This window comes from Podarcis bocagei (assembly GCF_964188305.1).
Source record: "Podarcis bocagei genome assembly, chromosome: 4".
Lineage (NCBI taxonomy): Eukaryota > Metazoa > Chordata > Lepidosauria > Squamata > Lacertidae > Podarcis > Podarcis bocagei.
Window position 1 is genome coordinate 11,999,739 of NC_138128.1, and position 17,865 is coordinate 12,017,603.

Here is a 17,865-nt window from a genome sequence, read left to right on the forward strand (position 1 = left end):
ATTGACTTATATAAGAGAATTTGAAAAGAATTTGAGTTATTCTAACTCAGTATAGCGTACGCCGATTGGCAGCAAACCAGACGGCATTCCCAGCCCTACCTTGGGAAGGAACCTAGGACCTTCTGCAGTCAAAGCAGATGCTCAACAGCCAAGCTATGGCCCTTCCCCAAACATTTGACAGGAATTACCTGTCAATGTGTGGGATGCGGGTGGCGCTGTGGGTTAAACCACAGAGCCTAGGACTTGCCGATCAGAAGGTCGGTGGTTTGAATCCCCGCAACGGGGTGAGCTCCTGTTGCTTGGTCCCTGCTCCTGCCAACCTAGCAGTTCAAAAGCATGTCAAAGTGCAAGTAGATAAATAGGTACCACTCTGGCGGGAAGGTAAACGGCGTTTCCATGTGCTGCTCTGGTTCGCCAGAAGCAGCTTAGTCATGCTGGCCACATGACCCGGAAGCTGTACGCCGGCTCCCTTGGCCAATAAAGCGAGATGAACGCCGCAACCCCAGAGTCGGTCACAACTGGACCTAATGGTCAGGAGTCCCTTTACCTTACCTGTCAAAGAATATGCTTCCGATCTAAAGGCCTAGAAGAGAACTGGACATTTGTGCATTGGCACTCATGAGAAGGAGGAGGAGATAAGGAAGGTGAGGGTGATCACCAATATGCTGGGCTGTCACCAATATGCTGATGACACTCAGCTCTATCTGCTGATGGATGGCCACACTGACTCGGCCCCGAACACACTGACCAGATGCTTGGAAGCTGCAGCTGGATGGTTTCGTTGGAGCCGATTGAAACTAAATCCTTCGAAGACAGAGGTCCTATGGCTGGGTCGGGATAGCATGGGGATGAGAGACCAACTCCCTTCTCTTGCGGGGGCCCAATTAGTGCCATTGCCTTCCGTTAAGAGTTTGGGTGTAATCCTTGACACCTCCCTTTCCATGGAGGCACAAGTTACAGCAACAGCCAAGGCGACATTTTTCCACCTTCGCCGCATCAAGCAGTTGGTCCCTTACCTTTCCCGCCCCAACCTGGCCACAGTGATCCATGCGACGGTCATCTCCAGGCTTGACTACTGTAATTCGCTCTACGCTGGGCTGCCCTTGAAGCTGACCCAGAAACTCCAGAGGGTGCAGAATGCTGCAGCGAGGCTCCTCACAGGGTCTCTGCCATGGGAGCATATTCACCCAGTGCTTTTCAAACTGCGCTGGCTCCCGGTAGAGTACAGGGTCAGATTTAAGGTGCTGCTTTTGACCTTTAAAGCCCTCCACGGCCTAGGACCCTCGTACCTATGGGACCGCCTCTCCCGGTATGCCCCACGGAGAACCTCAAGGTCCATAAATAGCAACACCCTAGTGGTCCCGGGCCCTAAGGAAGTTAGATTAGCTTCAACCAGAGCCAGGGCCTTTTCAACTCTGGCTCCGGCCTGGTGGAACGCTCTGCCTCATGAGACCAGGGCCCTGCAGGATCTGATTTCTTTCCGCAGGGCCTGTAAGACAGAGTTGTTCCACCTGGCCTTTGGCTTGGAGCCAATTTGATTCCCTCCCTCTCTTTCTTTTTTCCTTTCCTTCTCCTCCTGCGATTAGACTACATTTTAATATTTTAATGTTTCAGTATTTTAATGTTGTATTTTAATTTTGTTTTTAAGTTGTAATCATTCAACTTGTTTTTACTATTGCTTGTAAGCCGCTCTGAGCCCGGCCTTGGCTGGGGAGGGCGGGGTATAAATAAAAATTTATTATTATTATATTATTAGAAAAATGCTGCTGCTGCGTAAGTATATACAGTAGTACCTTCGTTTATGAACTTAATCCGTTTCGGTAGACCATTCTTAAACCAAAGCGTTCTTAAACCGAGGCGTGCTTTCCCAAAGCAGCGGGGGACTCAATTTATAAATGAAACACACTCAACAGCAAGCGGAACATGTTCTTATTCCAAGGCAAAGTTCACAAACCAAAAGACCTACTTCTGGGTTTGCAGCGTTCTTAATCCAAGTTGTTCATAAACTAAGCTGTTCTTAAACCAAGGTACCACTGTACCGTATTTTAAAAACCTAAGCACAACAGTTTTAGACTCTCAGGAAGTTTACCTCAAACATTTTCTCAAATTGCTGAAATTCTTGGAAGCGTGTCTGAAATCCGTCGGCCAGTGCCCCACCTGGAAAAGCACAAAGCAGCTGATGAGGTTTGATGTGAGAGGTTTATAAACAGGGCTGGCCTCCTACCAGCAGTGCTGTAGCAGTTGATTTCCTGAATTGGCTTGGGAGTTGGACTAGGTTACTTGGAAGTCCCTGATTCAATTATTCAAGTTTTCCGAGACCGCACAGCAAAAGCCTCGTTTTTAATAAGGCTTCTTTGAAAAGCTGCGCTTTCAAAGGAACATTACATTGCAGGATCCTGCAATTCAATACACACCTCCCTCAGGCATGCCCTGGGCTCTCTGTTTCCTGGCGCTGAGGACTTCCTTGGCCGAAACGAAGAAGATTCGGTTCTGGGCTTCGGAGGGATCCACGACCTTGAGCTCATCTACCAAGAACGTCAGGCAGCGCTCCATGTGCTGCTTGCGTACCTAAAGAAAGAGAGCAGAAGCACATCAGGGCAGTCTTCAATCAGCTGATAAACTGAGCGCTATGCAAAGAGCCTCTCTGGGTGGGACCGCATCTGCATTTTCCCATTGACTATCAAGCCAGGTTCAAGGTCCTTTGTATTAACTTGCAAAGCCCTGAACAACAAAGATTTAGGATACTCCATGGATGCCTGAACCCTTATATCCCAGTTCATTTGCTGAGATCATCTGCAGGAGCATCGCTGATCATTCCCAGGGTTGGTGAGGCTCATTTGACAACAAGAAATAAGAGCCTTTAGCGTCATCGGTCCAGTCCTGCTGAATTGTTTTATTGATGTTTTAATATTCTGTAAACTGCTTTGAGATTTTTCTTAAAAATATAAAGCAGGACAGAAATGAAATAATAATTCTCTGCCAACAGAGAATCAGCCGTCACCTTCTGTTCCAACTTCTAAACACCTGCTGAAAACCTACCTGTTCTGTCAGGCCTTCTCTGCAGTGGTTCCCTGTCTGTGGAATGCTCTCCCCAGTGAGGCTTGCCTGGCGCCTTCATTATACATCTTTAGGTGCCAGGCAAAAATGTCCCTCTTCAACCAGGTCTTTGGCTGACTAACATTCTATATGCTTTTAAATGTGTTTTCACAGTCCTCCCGCCCCCAATCTGTCCATTCAGGCAAGCAAGAGGCTACACCAGCATATGAACTAAACACAAAAACCAACAACAGAAAAGGTAGAGCTTTTATTTATTTCCTACAACTGTGTCACAAAAATGGCCTTAATCTGTTCCCAGAGTCAAAAGTACTAATCAGGGAAAGGATTACTGTCTTTTGAAGTTAACAGTGCAAAACATCCACACACACCCCTCAGTGCAAAATGATTCTGCACCTCAAATGTCACTTTTAGTTGGAGGGCGTAAAAACTCTTGGAAATTCTTGTTGGTTCCCCCTACAGTTCTCTCTTTTTAGTTAAGAAATTTTAAACTACGCACTACAGAGGTCTTGGATGATACTTTGCTTTATTTTTGGTGTGATCTAAGCCACCCTGTTGGTTGCATATCCTGGGATGATGATCCTTGAACTCATTTCAACCTCTTGACAGCTTAAATACACAGTTTTTCTTAAATACCAACCTAACACACCCACAGAGCCCCTTCAAAACAATTCAAGAACTTACATCCTCCATGTATTCCGGCTCTGATGCAGAAGCGTCCCATCGATTATTCAGGATGAAGATGTTTGGTTTAGAAAGTTTTTCATTTACTTTGTGGAAAAAATGCTTTTCCTATTAAAAAAAAGGTTGGGGGGAGAGGAAAATTTAAGCCTTTAAACTCTGAAACATGGAGTGTGAACACATGTTAATTGTGAGGTCTTCATGCAGCACATTAAAAGCAAACGTAAAAAATAAATAAATCTGCAAAATTTCTATGGTGAGTTAAAGTGTTTCACGGCCAGGGATGATGGGAGCTGTAGTCCAGCAACATTTGGAGATTCCCCACACCTGCTTGCAGGCCTTCCCAATATGGCATCCTCCAGATGTTTTGAACTTCACCTGCCATCAGCCCCAGACAACTTTAAGACAAGTGACTATTGTTGGCCCCATGTTACTGGTGGGGGGCTAAGGCTGAGAGAGAGCAGCGTGATGAAGATGAGTTCACAAGAGAGGCGAGAACTAAACTCTTTTTTTTTCATTCGCAACTCTGTTGTACAGTCATACCACATCAGCTCTCAGTTCAGGTAAAATGCTGATTTTTATGTTTATTAGATACTTACCTTTATGAAATATTTATTTATTCATTTATCTTCATCAACTGCCCCAAAAAATAACACCTGGGCCAAAACCTGGGTTTCAGTCTAAACCCCTCGTTTCGATTTTGGTTCTGCCACATGGCAATTTCCTTCAAATCCCAACTTTCTACATGTGATTCCCAGGCAGTCTCCCATCCAGGTACTGATCAGATTCACACAGGTTTATAGCGCTGGTAAGTTTGCAATATTACAGACAGTGCCCTGGGATGCCCATACAGTGTGGACCACATAGCAAAGGGCACTTAAAGTCCCATTTGGAGCTTTAAGTCGCTTTCTTAGGAGGTATTGGTAACTGTCCACTATTAACCTGATGCAGGGAAGTTGGGAAACCTATGGCCCTCACATGTTGCAGGACTACCACACCCATAAGTCCCAGTTGCTGGTTTTACCTGTTAGGGCTGATGGGAGCTGGGGGGGGGCCGCACATGTTTTCCCTAACCTGTGATGCAGAAAATCTATTGCACACATCAGCTTCACCAAAGGAATGCCACCTGAACAGTATCTCTGGGGTTTGGTCATCTGCCTGCCATAATATTTAATTACTACAGGAAACGGTCTCATGCTCCAGGAGGGTGACTGGAAGGAAGGCTGATCTAAGAGCCTTAAAGTAGTTATTTTTTGGGGGGGGAGGGTTTATCCATAGGATTTGGCTGTGTTCCAGTGTCTCTTGAGAAGGCAACATTCTCACCAGCATGAAGTCTGCACAGTCATTAAAACATTTTTTTACCCACCCAAATAAAAGAATGCCAAGTCACCTTTGGCCTTTTAAATTGTAACTTCAATACAAAAGCAAAGACTGCTGTTTGTTTGTTTTTTAATTGACACATACAGCCTCACAAACCCAAGCAGTTATAGATTTTGGGCTAAGATCCAAAATTCAGAAGAAGCTGCAAGTAGGCATGTAATTTCACTAATGATTCTTGGCTTTGTAGCAAGCAGACCTTTGAATGAAGATGCAGTCAAACTCAACTTCCCATCTTCCCCTTGCTTGTTTGTCCAATAAAGAAAATGCTCTGCAACAGACTTAATTTAAAACACTCAGATGTTGCTATTACACTAAGAGTCTGCACAATATCTTAAGCCCTTGTCTGCTGACCCGAGGAAAGGTGTGTTGCAAATCAGGCAAATGAAGTAGCAGGTTTAAACAAGCCTTACTGTGTTCATGAGGGTTGACTCTGAATTCGCAACTAAAACAAAGACATCGGCATCCAAACAGAATTTGTCAATCCAGGTGTCTAGCTCTGTGGTGACATCGGTGCCAGGGCTGTGGAATGAAGTCAGAGAGTTACTCAGCAACCTGAAGAAGTTATTCCCATTCAGAAATAAGAACACAGAAGAGGGAAAGTCCAATCACATTTTGCCTTAATAATCCAAGATATGAACTAGCCTTTTGGCCACTCCCCCACAGGTGCTTCCTTCCTTCCTTCCTTCCTTCCTTCCTTCCTTCCTTCCTTCCTTCCTTCCTTCCTTCCTTAATGCAAGTCCCCAAACCAGGAAATTTTCCATTAACTGTTGCTTCTCAGTCTGCCTAAACCAAGGAGCTATGGTTAACATCTTTGGAAGAAGTGAAAATATTCTAATCAATTCAAAACCAGGGTTTAATATCCTGGCTTGTTCCCAAGCTGCCTTGTTCTGAGGGTGCTAAACCATAGTTTCCTGGTTTGGATGAAACAGGAAACTGTGGCTAATAGAAGATTTCCTTGTTTGATTGGCAAGTTGTATGGAGGGAGAAATGAAGGGGTGTTGAAATGAACAGAGGTGAGAAATGCTTGCATGTGGTAGTGGTGAATGAATGTAGTTAATATTTGAAGAGGGGATAATTATGGAAGACGTTGCTACATGAACCCACTTTAGACAACAGGGACAAAGCAATATTAGCTCCCCCCTCCATTACACAGCTCTGATAAAATCCCACAACCACCTGAGCTGAGCTCCTATTAGACCCAGAAAGGAAGTTTCCATTGGAACCATCACTTCCAGAGCAAATAGCTTGGAGGGTTGGACAGAGAGGGTCTCAGTTTTCACTGGGGCTGTGGCATGCAGGGGGCAGGGAAGGGGTAAAACTAGTCTCCCTGGGGTCCCGGTCTTGATGCAGCCCTCATACAGTGGTCCGCTGCAGGTTCCACCACACTGTAACATATCATTTGTGAATATTATGTTTGAAGCAGGAAGCACATCCCTGTTCCGACGGCATCTTGAAATTTGCCTGCACTGTCCAGTGACACACAACTTTTCATTCACTCCCCTTGACCTTTGGCTCCATTGTAAAATTGCAGGTCTTCTCTGCATCTGAACTCATCTATACATAGCTACCTATTCTCCTAATCAGTCCTTGTAAGCAGCATACTTATGATTATGTGTTCACATGACTTCCAGTGACATACCAAAGAGGAGCCATAATACAAATTACTAGGAAAATGCTCTATTAAGTAAGCAACCCAAGCCTAGATTAAGATCAAACCAACAGCAATGACCTCTAAATTCACACAATAAATTTGCTGGACTTGCAAACTGCAGCAGACCAGCACAGCTGCCCGTCTGAAAAGCATCACTTTCCCCAGTTGTTTGTTTGTTTGTTTGTTAAACCTCTCTCAGGAAGTCCAACTTCCGGGTCTCTGCATTTTAAAAGAAAAAAATGGATAACCTGAAAGTGAAAGGGGACATTTCTGCACTCGTGCTTGGCTTAGTTTCGCAAGCACACTTAAAATTCAGCCAAGTGCTAGATTCCCTTTTAAAGCTCCAGTCATGAGACTTCCTCTTGTTTCAGCTGAAACCAAGCCAACCTGTGTGCAGAGGCTTAGCAAAGAAGGAAGTGCAGCCAAGGGAGAGCCTGGGGCGTTTCAAAGAACGGTGCATTTTCTCACGGCACCTTTATATGCCCAACAAAATTCAAGAGCTGTACCTGTCCACTAACACCAAGTCGTCTCTCAAGAGGGCACACTTAGCCTTTGGCCAAAAGATGTGGACCAAGCAGCCAGCCTCTAAGTCTTTATCCATATGAAGGGCATGCGCAAGCTGATTAACAGTCTGTAAAAGAAATCAACAGGTTAGGAAGAGACCGGAGACTCTTAAGCTGGCATGAAGGACTAGCATTCCTAAATAATCTGTTGGGAGTTACACCGGTCCTGAAAGACCTACATTGGCTCCCAGTACGTTTCCGAGCACAATTCAAAGTGTTGGTGCTGACCTTTAAAGCCCTAAATGGCCTCAGCCCAGTATACCTAGAGGAGCATCTCCACCCATTGTTCAGCCTGGACACTGAGGTCCAGCTCCGAGGGCCGTCTGGCGGTTCCCTCACTGCGAGAAGTGAAGTAACAGGGAACCAGGCAGAGGGCTTTCTCAGTAGTGGCGCCCACCATCCCATCAGATGTCAAGGAAATAAATAACTATCTGAGTTTAGAAGACATCTGAAGGCAGCCTTGTATCAGGAATCTTAAAATGTCTGATGTTTTGCAATTTTTTATGGGCTGCAAGCCATCCAGAGTGGCTGGGGAAGCCCAGCCAGATGGGCGGGGTATAAATATTATTATCAGGTCTTTTCACATATAAGTGAAGAACTCTTGCATATAATAGAGGTTTGGTCTCTCCTCAGCTACGTTTCTCTGTGTGTATTCTGTGATTCACCAACCCATAACCCCTTCCTTTGAAAATTCAAATTGTCCTCATTTGCTCCACACGTTCTTACCTTCCTTCCAAAGCAGTTGTGGGAGATGATTGGCCCTCCAGATGTTGCTGAACCACAACTCCCATCAGCCCCAGCAAGTGTGACCAATAGCTAGGGGATTATGACAGTTGTAGTTCAGCAGCATCTGGAGGGACGCACCTTTCCCACGCTGGTACTAAGGCCCTCCCCCCAAAATCCTGAAACACATACTGGATAACAGGCAAGTGAGGTGTCCACCATGTAGCCTCTGTTAGAATTCCTGCTCCATGACTGCAGTCATGGGATTGTTGTCTTTCACATGACGGTGTATGTTTTGACTCCACAGAGTGGGAAGTGACGGAGACAGGATGTTTGTGTTACTGTGTTCCATGAGGTGGGACTATTGTCCTTTGTTCTTTTTCCCTTTGCTGTCTGATGCTAGAGAGAGAGGGAGCCATGTTGCAGTGCTCCGTGTGTGTTTATATGTAAATAAAGTAGGTTAGCCAAAATGCTGAGTTGCTGAGGTCTGTTATGCAAGCTGCGAAGACTCTGCGGATCCCTAACTGTGCCGATGTCTGTTGGCATTGGTCGCTGTGATGTTTGGGCTGCAGAAAGCTTTTGAAGCTCCCGAACGATCAACCAGGAGGGCAAGAACATGCCAGACGGGCATGTGTGTCTGCCAGGGTCCTACTCAAGAGTAGGATGAGCTCCTGACAGCCTCCAGTAGTCCAGCTGGACCCCTCTTCCTCCCCTGACTGCCACTCACAAGGCTCCTCAAGAACCATCTTGCTCCGAGGAGAGAACTCTTATTTTTAAAAAGATTATCGCCCCCACTGTAACTTGTCTTTGCTGTTTTATTATACAGTTTTAATTGATGCTTATGGTTTTAGTATTCTAATGCAAACAGCTATGTGAAGTTTGCATGAAAAGCAGGACACAAATATCTTGAAATAAATGAAAGCAAAAGAAATTAACAAGTATGTAAGGACATTTGTGCTTGTCTTCTGTAACAGAAATTGGTTTTCCAAATCTCTGCGTTAACTCGTCCTCCCAAATGCCTCATTTTTAGCGTCTTCTGCATCAGCTTTTGCCAAACTGGTGCCCTCTAGATGTTTTGGACGACAACTCCCATCAGGAGCAGCCGGCACATGCAGCTGATGGGAGTTGTAATCCGAGGACACAAACCTGGCTGTTTTAGATTTTTTTTTAAAAAAAAGATTTTTGCCCTTATTGTTCTGTGCAGTAGAGAATAAATTCTGAAAAAACTGGCATAGGACAACTACTTCTTAAAACTTGGAACACATTCTTCTGAGCGGCAGAGGGAAACATAAAGGATGACAGGTAAGAAACGAGTGTACATGTGTAGTCCTTTTAATAAGGTTTCTGGACACACCAGTTTATAAACCACGAGAATCCGTACCTTCACACTTTTCTTTTCATCCGAGCCCTCAGTCATGAGGTAAGCCTCATCGCCATCTGTTCCTTCCACGCTGAGGAAACAGTTGGTTGTGTGCCCGATGCCACTGGGAAGCACTCTATCCCACAGCATGGCATTGATGACAGAACTCTTTCCACTGCTGGTTCTGCAAAGGAGGGCAAGCACAGTGTTAAACTGCCAGGTTTAAAACCGAGTGAGAACACTCCATGCTAAATTAAAAATCTGGCCCAAGAAATCAAAACATCACTTTTTTTATTTTTAAAGCTGTTTCCTGCTTGGCAGGGGGTTGGACTCGATGGCCCTTGTGGCCTCTTCCAACTCTATGATTCTATGATTCTATGATTTACGACCTGCAAAGGTTAAGCCAACTGAGTATGTTGGTACGATTCATACCCCACCCCCATAAGTTTTGTGTTATTCCACAGAATTCATTCTGGGAGGGGCGTTGAACAAGGCAGAGCAATGAAGCCATAAAACTTTGGACATTTATTCGACTCTTCAGAGATCTAGCCAAGCATCATCTACAGGCTTTAAAATATCGTTTTGCAAACACTGCAGATAGAAAGATGATTTTATGCTTAAAAGGAAAACAGAGCCTCTCTGGAAGTTGAATTATATACCTCCTAGCACACTGTGTTTTCTTCTATATTCTGGTGGAATCATTAGACAAAGCGTCTTTCTTTGGGGCCACTGTTCAAATATCCTTCTTGTTCTCCAGCTCTGGGAAACTTCCCAAGGCTGCTTTACTTTGCTTTTGTTCTCCCAGGTTGTTCAAGACACAACTTACGGGAAGTCAGATTATGAATCTCAATTCTGATTCAAAGCAAGAGCCGCTCTTGGGGAGAGGGGACAAATAGTGTTAGCAGCCTGATTGCCTCCCCACTGAAACTTTCCCAAACAACGAGAAAGGGGAGAGGAGGAGGAGAAGACCTAAAAACAAAGACCACCCATAAACAAGCATTAAAATAAAGGTGAACTGTGAACCAGGAGGTCTGCAGCTAAACTGTCATCTCCGCTGAGCTCAGTAGTTGGGAAACGCACAATCTCTCAGCCTTACTCAACCTATCTGCAATATGGGTATGAATGATTCTGAACCGCCTTGCAAGGTTGTTTTAAGGACTGATGAGACAGTGGAATGCTTCAGTGCTTCTTGCACCACTCATTTCTATGAGACTTGGTCAGAAGAGACTCCTAGCAGATTGCAACCGTAATTTTACACACTGATCCCAAATAAGAGTCATTTAACACTTACCTGCCAAAAAAAGCTACTTTCATGTGTCTTCGTGCGAGTACCCCACCAATGACTGCCAGCTTCTTCTTGTACTCCTCTATTTTTGCCAGTTCATCCTTGGTGGCTATATCTTCAAGTTGCGGGTTTTTGTAAGTTTCTGCCATTAAATGGGACAACGTCACAATGACACAACTGGTTACTATGCACAGCAGTGCTTCCTTAATCCAACGGGACAAATTAGTGCAATGAGGGATCAAGACCCAGTGCTTGATCCCTTGTGCCGACTCTTGCGTTGCCTTATCTCCCTAGACTCATTGCCAGCAACCTGGTGACCTGGTCCAAATATTTCAGAGATTAGCAGATTAGTATTGACCCATTAAATCACAGACCTACATGTGGTCATATGTAACTCTACAATTCTATGATTCTAAGTACTTCCAACTCCATATCCAACATCTGCTACTGCTTATTTTCTCTCTCCTTAACCCCACTTCCCAGCACAGTATAGTCATGGTAGGGCCACTTCTCTTCTTCATTCTTCCTCATCTCAATACTCCCAGGAACATTATTTTTCGGCACCCGTGAACGAAGGAAGGCATTTCTACTCTAATCATTTCTAACTAGATGGCCAAAAATCAAGGCATGTCAAGAAGTTCCTTCTTGATTACTGGATTTGATTCTAGATTTCTGTTCTCCAAATAGGAAAACATTTAAGGATTTCTGTTTCCTTTTCGTATCTTTACCAAAGTTACATGACCCAACACTCTTCCTCTATTAATCAAATAAGCAGCATAGGTCTTCCTCCTGCATGCCCTTGGAAGGCTCCAAATAATCAGCCACTTTACACCAACGTTCGAAAGCGCACTGAGCTTAAGAAGCACTCAGGGAAGTTTTCATTTACCAGATGCTGTTCAGGGATCTCAGAATTTGAATGGGTTGCCAAAGAAATCCTTGGCACTCAACTGCATGCCCCCAAGGCAGCTCAAGCTCTTCTGTGGTATCAAAGTAGCTAACTAACAGCTGTCAGAAGGGCTGCAAACTGCTGCTTGCCCAGGCCCATCAGAGCAGCTGAGCCAATTGAATCAAGCGGGGCAAAGCAGGTAGGGAAGTCATGAGCCCTATGGGACCAAACCAAAAAAGGTAAAGCGGGTGGCGCTGTGGGTTAAACCACAGAGCCTAGGACTTGCTGATCAGAAGGTCGGCAGTTCAAATCACCGTCACAGGGTGAGCTCCCGTTGCTCGGTCCCTGATCCTGCCAAACTAGCAGTTCGAAAGCACACCAGTGCAAGTAGATAAATAGGTACTGCTCCGGCGGGAAGGTAAATGTCGTTTCCGTGTGCTGCTCTGGTTCGCCAGAAGCGGCTTAGTCATGCTGGCCACATGACCCGGAAGCTGTACGCCGGCTTCCTCGGCCAATAAAGCGAGATGAGCGCCGCAACCCCAGAGTCGGCCGGCCACGACTGGACCTAATGGTCAGGGGTCCCTTTACCTTTACCTTTATGTAAAGCCCACAAGCAAGACCCACGTGCAGCAATGCCCTCTCCACTGGTGATTTCCAGCAACTGGTATTCAGAGGCACGCTGCCTCTTCCAGTGGAGGTAGAACAAAGTGTCTAGTAGCCACTGAAAGCCTTATCCTCAGTGAACCTGTCTAATTCTCTTTTAAAGCCACCCAGGTTGATAGCCATCATTGCACCTTGTGGGACCAAATTCCATAGTTAAGTGGCAGAACAAACCGCTAAGCCCTTTTCTAGTTTTACAACGTGTGTTGAGCCCCTAATCATCATTTTTGCCAACTTCGTCACTCCCAAGTTTACCATGCTAACAGTAACTCAATTGTATTTCAAGCCAGACAGAATCAAAACAGACGACGGACTCTCTAACCAAACCTGCCGTCAACAGATTACGGTGAAGCATTCTTAGATACTACCTACACATGCTGTGTGAGAGAAGGAATGTTCTCAGTGTTTTCTTGCAGCTGCAAAAACATATATTCCCTGCCCCTCTCCAGCTAAAAACTAACCTTCAACAAAATGCGTTCCTTCCGTAACATAATCCAGGAGCTCTTCAAAAATGGCAGTAATCGTCTTCTTAGCCAGCACAAAGTGTTTCAGGGGGGAGGGATTAGTGTCTGCCATTATGCAACTGAAAGAGTAAATGGTACAGAAGTTAAGAGAAAGTGAAATTTAACTCCCAATCCAAGCAAGTCCAAACACATTCAGCAACCAAGGCAATACATCAATGGTGTCATTTGCAAGGAGAGTTTTATTCCCCTCTCCCATCTCTCCCCCACAAATGGAAATGAACGTTCCTGTGCATAGGCCCCTCCACAGAGAGAAGGGATTCTAGATTTTCCCACAATGCTTTGCATTCCACACAAGAGCATCCAAGGTACCTTCTCTTGGCAGTCAATGGAGGTGCTGACAGCTGGAGATATGACAGCTGAGAAAGATACTCCACTGGTGCCTTTCCCAGTGGTATTGTACTGTGGGAAATGAATTTCCATATGCTTGTTCAAAAGTACTGCAAGAATTTCAAAGTACTAGGTATGGATCCAATAGCAGGGATATTTACTGTAGGTATCTGCAAATTATTTCTACTACTAGCACTACAGTGGTACCTCAGGTTACAGACGCTTCAGGCTCCAGACTCTGCTAACCCAGAAATAGTACCTCAGGTTAAGAACTTTGCTTCAGGATGAGAACAGAAATTGTGCTCCGGCAGCATGGCAGGCCCCATTAGCTAAAGTGGTGCTTCAGGTTAAGAACAGTTTCAGGTTAAGAACGGACCTCCAGAACGAATTAAGTACTTAAGAAGAGTTTGGATTTGATATCCCGCTTTATCACTACCGGAAGGAGTCTCAAATCGGCTAACATTCTCCTTTCCCTTCCTCCCCCACAACAAACACTCTGTGAGGTGAGTGGGGCTGAGAGACTTCAAAGAAGTGTGACCAGCCCAAGGTCACCCAGCAGCTGCATGTGGAGGAGCGGAGACGCGAACCCAGTTCCCCAGATTACTAGTCTTCCGCTCTTAACCACTACACCACACTGGCTCTCACTTAACCCGAGGTACCACCGTACTACTAAGTGTACCTTTACAGAAGGCTGGATTTCCAACACCAAGCACATTTCTGAGCCTAATGCAATGTGATGACTTGGTCTACAAAGCTTTGTATGGCTTTACAGACCAATATTTTTGAGGTTTTGTATTTCTTCCAATATGAAACTACTCAAACTCTTCAATCTTCATCTTAGCCCCTCCTTCAGGTACTCCCTCTGAGGAAGGTTTAAAGCAGTGTTTCCCAAACGTTTTTGGGCAACGGCACACCTGCTTACCGGAAAAAAATCTCGCGGCACACCACCATTAAAGCCCCGCCCCCGTGACGTCAGCGCGCAGCGTCACGCCGGGAGGGACGCACAAAAGTGAACGTTTTTTCCCTCCCCCTTGCCGGGGTGGGAGGAGGCAGCAGAGCGAGGGCAGCTGAGGCGGCGGCGGCAGCTGAGGCGGCGGCGGCTGCGATAGCGGGCGGAGGAGGAGCCGTCGCCGGGAGTTGCTGCTGCTGCTGCTGTTGTTGCTGCTGCTGCCCGGACATGCCGGCCTCCTCCTCCTCCGCTGTCTCGCGCTCCTCCCTTTTGCGCGCGCTGCCCCGCCGCTCGGCACCACCACCGCGGAGCCGCCCCGGCTCGACGCGGATCCTCGCCGCCGCCGCCTCTCGCCGCCGCCTCTCGCCCGCCTCCCTCCCACGGCACACCAGCCGGTGTCTCACGGCACACTAGTGTGCCGCGGAACACCGGTTGGGAAACACTGGTTTAAAGTGTCTCAACAAGGAATAGGGCCTTTTCAGTTGTGGCTCCTTACTATTGGAATGCTGTCCCCAGTGAGGTCTAGATGGTGACATCTTTAACATCCTTTTGGCGACAGGTAAAAACTTATTTCTTTCCCCAGAGACGTGATGGATTAAGATGTTTTTGCGGTTTGTTGGTTATACATTTTTGCTGTTTAATTAAGTCTATTTTGTACAAATTTTATTGTAAGGCATTGTTTCTTCTTATTTGGTACTTATACACTTTATAAGTTTATACTTTATACGCTTAAAATTTTGTAAGGGGCAACTAATAAATTAAATATTAATATTTTATTGTTATTCACAGGACTTATTAGTCTCTTTTTCACAACGTGTAAACTCAAAGTGACTTACAATATAATGTAATAAATAACCATCATTATCAAGCTTTGCTTCCTTGTTTATGCAGAGAAACCCAATCATCAAAAAATCATGTCATCCACAATTAACATGTGTATATTTAAGCCTTTTGCACCTTTTATATCCATGTTCAAAAAGTGTAATTCAATTCTGCCATACAATATTTCAATCATACTCCAGGATGAAGTAGTTTTATGACTAGCTATTATAATCCTAGAGACAGGAAAAAACCATTTCCAATACAATTCACCATTGCTAAAATAAAGATAAGAAATATATGTAGTATTATGAAATTCGACTGTTAAATTTAATCAAATGAGGGCGACAAAACAGCAAATTAGATTAGTAAAGCAGGAATCCTGTTTTCACAGTGGCCAATCAGATGTTGCATTAAATGTTATGCATTCCATTTATCCCCCTGTCCAAATGTTAATTTCTCCGGATTAGAAAAATCAGTACTATTTTCCTTCAGTTCAGATCCTTATAGGCAATATTCATAAAACAAATGATCTCTTGAAAGTCTTATAAAGTGTCTGCAGCCTTCAAATGCTTTGTAGTGAAGGCTCACATTTTTCTCTGTGACCTGCAAGTTAGGGTGTCAAACTCAAGTGAAATTGACTAGTAACCGGATTGTGACTAGCTTCTTCAGAGGGGGAGGAAATCATAACAGTCCCACCCCAACTGTGCCATACTGACCTAGAAAAACACTGGGTGTGTATCTCTGAGCTGCTGGAACTGTCAGCTTCATGCAATATATGGAGCATGCACTTTGCCAGAAATGCAGTGTGATGAAAGACTTTCTATTCTGCATAATGAATATACCTTAAATAGCAGAGAGCTCCGTGGAATCTTCAACAATACGTTTATTGGAAACACAAGCCTTTATGGGCCAGGGGCCATACCCTCTGATGCAATACTGGCGACAGATCTAGAGGATATTTTTCACTTTCTAAAAACATTTTTTATTTGGGTCTACGCTGAGTAAAGCTTAGTTGACTACCACCCTGGTTCTGCAGTGAAGGGTTGCATGTTTGATCCCCGTATTGGACAGCTGCCTTGGGGTCCCTTCTAACTCCACGATTCTATGAAGCCCTAACCTCAGTTGGCAAGTGTGCATTTGTCCGAAGCGTGGCCAGAAACCCTCTCCCCCACAATGCAAGATACACCACATTCCTGTTCAGAGTGTGACTTAAAATGAGATCCAGACAAACTATAAAAGATCCAACCAGAGGAGACATGAAACACTCCCACCTGGGAATGAACTGATAAAAAGATAACTCAAACTCAAAGAGGGAGTTAGCCAATCCCAAATCGCTTTGTGTATAGTAATACAGAAACATGGTAGGTTACACAATTTAAAAGTGAAATGAAATCACCACTAAGCCCGAGTTTGGAAGTGTCAAATTTCCCTATTAATTCTAAGTTGGCAGCTTCAGGCTGGACTCTGCCGTCGAAACTTCTTTGCTGATTTCAGTCTGAGAGTCTTTATAGGTGTTTTTGCTGAAACAAGCTCCCTGAAAGACCCAGAAGAGTTGGTGGGGCCCAACCTGATCCTGTCTGAGTTGCATTCTTCCGAGCCAGGATTCCAAGCTGGCAGGAACAAATAACAACAACAATGTTCGCAAGTGACCTTTCCTAAAAAAAAGATTCCCAAGGAGAGATTAGGGAAAAAGGAAGAGGAAAGAGAGGGGCTTGGCAGCTGCGTCCAACGTACTTTGGGTTTGCTTCAAGTCGACTACAGCACAAGCCCCTTTTAATTGGTCTGTTGCACCCAATTCTGTTGGGGTTGTCTTTTTTTTGGGGGGGGGGGTTCGGTAGCTCACCCCCAGGAGCAAGTGTCTTGACTGAGGGCGAGCGACCTGCCTGTCCCACAGCTAGAAGATTTACAACAGCTACTTTTTTTTTTAAAAAAAGGAAGAAATAACTCGATGCAATAAATAAATGTGAAGAAACCTGTCAGAGGAGGTCAGGCACGAGGCAGCCCAATGCCTGGGACCAAGTTCAGTTTGGCATTACATAAGCCCCCTCGAAGCCCCCTCCAGCCTGAAGCAAAACCTGACAGAACAAGCCCCGCAACTCAAATGGGGGACGAAAGGTCAAATCCCCCCCCAAAAAAAGCCCAAAGGTCACTCGCCCCCCTCCCCTTTTACCTGGCAACGGGAGCAAGGCTCGCCCCCCCTCCCGCGCTCAGCCTCGCCGGCGTCTTCCGCCCCTCGCTCTCGCCCAACCAAGAGGAGGCAGGTATCACTTCCGCCGCCTCTCGAGCGCCTTCCTCTCACCATCCACGCACTCCGCCATCGCTGGTCAGGGCAACGGGGCCGGCCGGCGTCAGAGACTCCCTTTGCGCGTGCGCCGCGGTTAACTCCGCCTTTACCCCCCCCCCACCATCACGCCGTCTCTTCCCTGCGGACGTTGGAAAGCCTTTCGGTTCATTCCGGGCTCGTTGCATAGAGATAGGAAAGAGCGGGAGTGGTCGAGGGAGCAGAGGTGTAAGTCGACCGCCAGGGGCAGGCTTCGTTGTTTTATTTATATGTTGAGGTTCTTGGCTGAGTGTGGGGATTTGAATCCTGGTTTCCCAGGTTCTAGTCCAGCAATCTAACCCCTGTACCACACTGGTTTAGTAAGGCATCTTAAAAAGCAGATACATCACCTTGCCAACAAAGGTCCGTATAAATAAAAAAATTCCTTCCAGTAGCACCTTAAAGACCAACTAAGTTAGTTCTTGGTATGAGCTTTCGTGTGCATGCACACTTCTTCAGATAAGGTCCGTATAGTTAAAGCTATGGTTTTCCCAGTAGTGATGTATGGAAGTGAGAGCTGGACCATAAAAGAAGGCTGATCGCTGAAGAATTGATGCTTTTGAATTATGGTGCTGGAGGAGACTCTTGAGAGTCCCATGGACTGCAAGAAGATCAAACCTATCCATTCTGAAGGAAATCAGCCCTGAGTGCTCACTGGAAGGACAGATTGTGAAGCTGAG

At 45.5% G+C, this 17,865-nt stretch overlaps 1 protein-coding gene across 1 annotated transcript in view; it reads right to left on the reverse strand.

Annotated features, from left to right (window-relative positions):
- The window catches only part of MFN1 (mitofusin 1), a 34,379-nt gene extending 17,176 nt beyond the window's left edge, over positions 1–17,203 (reverse strand). Inside the window, 10 exon segments of the mRNA XM_081190170.1 lie at positions 2,090–2,157; positions 2,415–2,568; positions 3,739–3,846; positions 5,526–5,634; positions 7,273–7,397; positions 9,434–9,596; positions 10,704–10,839; positions 12,705–12,826; positions 17,036–17,061; positions 17,063–17,203. Coding sequence (XP_081046296.1) covers positions 2,090–2,157; positions 2,415–2,568; positions 3,739–3,846; positions 5,526–5,634; positions 7,273–7,397; positions 9,434–9,596; positions 10,704–10,839; positions 12,705–12,826; positions 17,036–17,061; positions 17,063–17,167 — 1,116 coding nt within the window. The 5' untranslated portion in view covers positions 17,168–17,203.
- Positions 17,204–17,865: the final 662 nt, after the last annotated feature.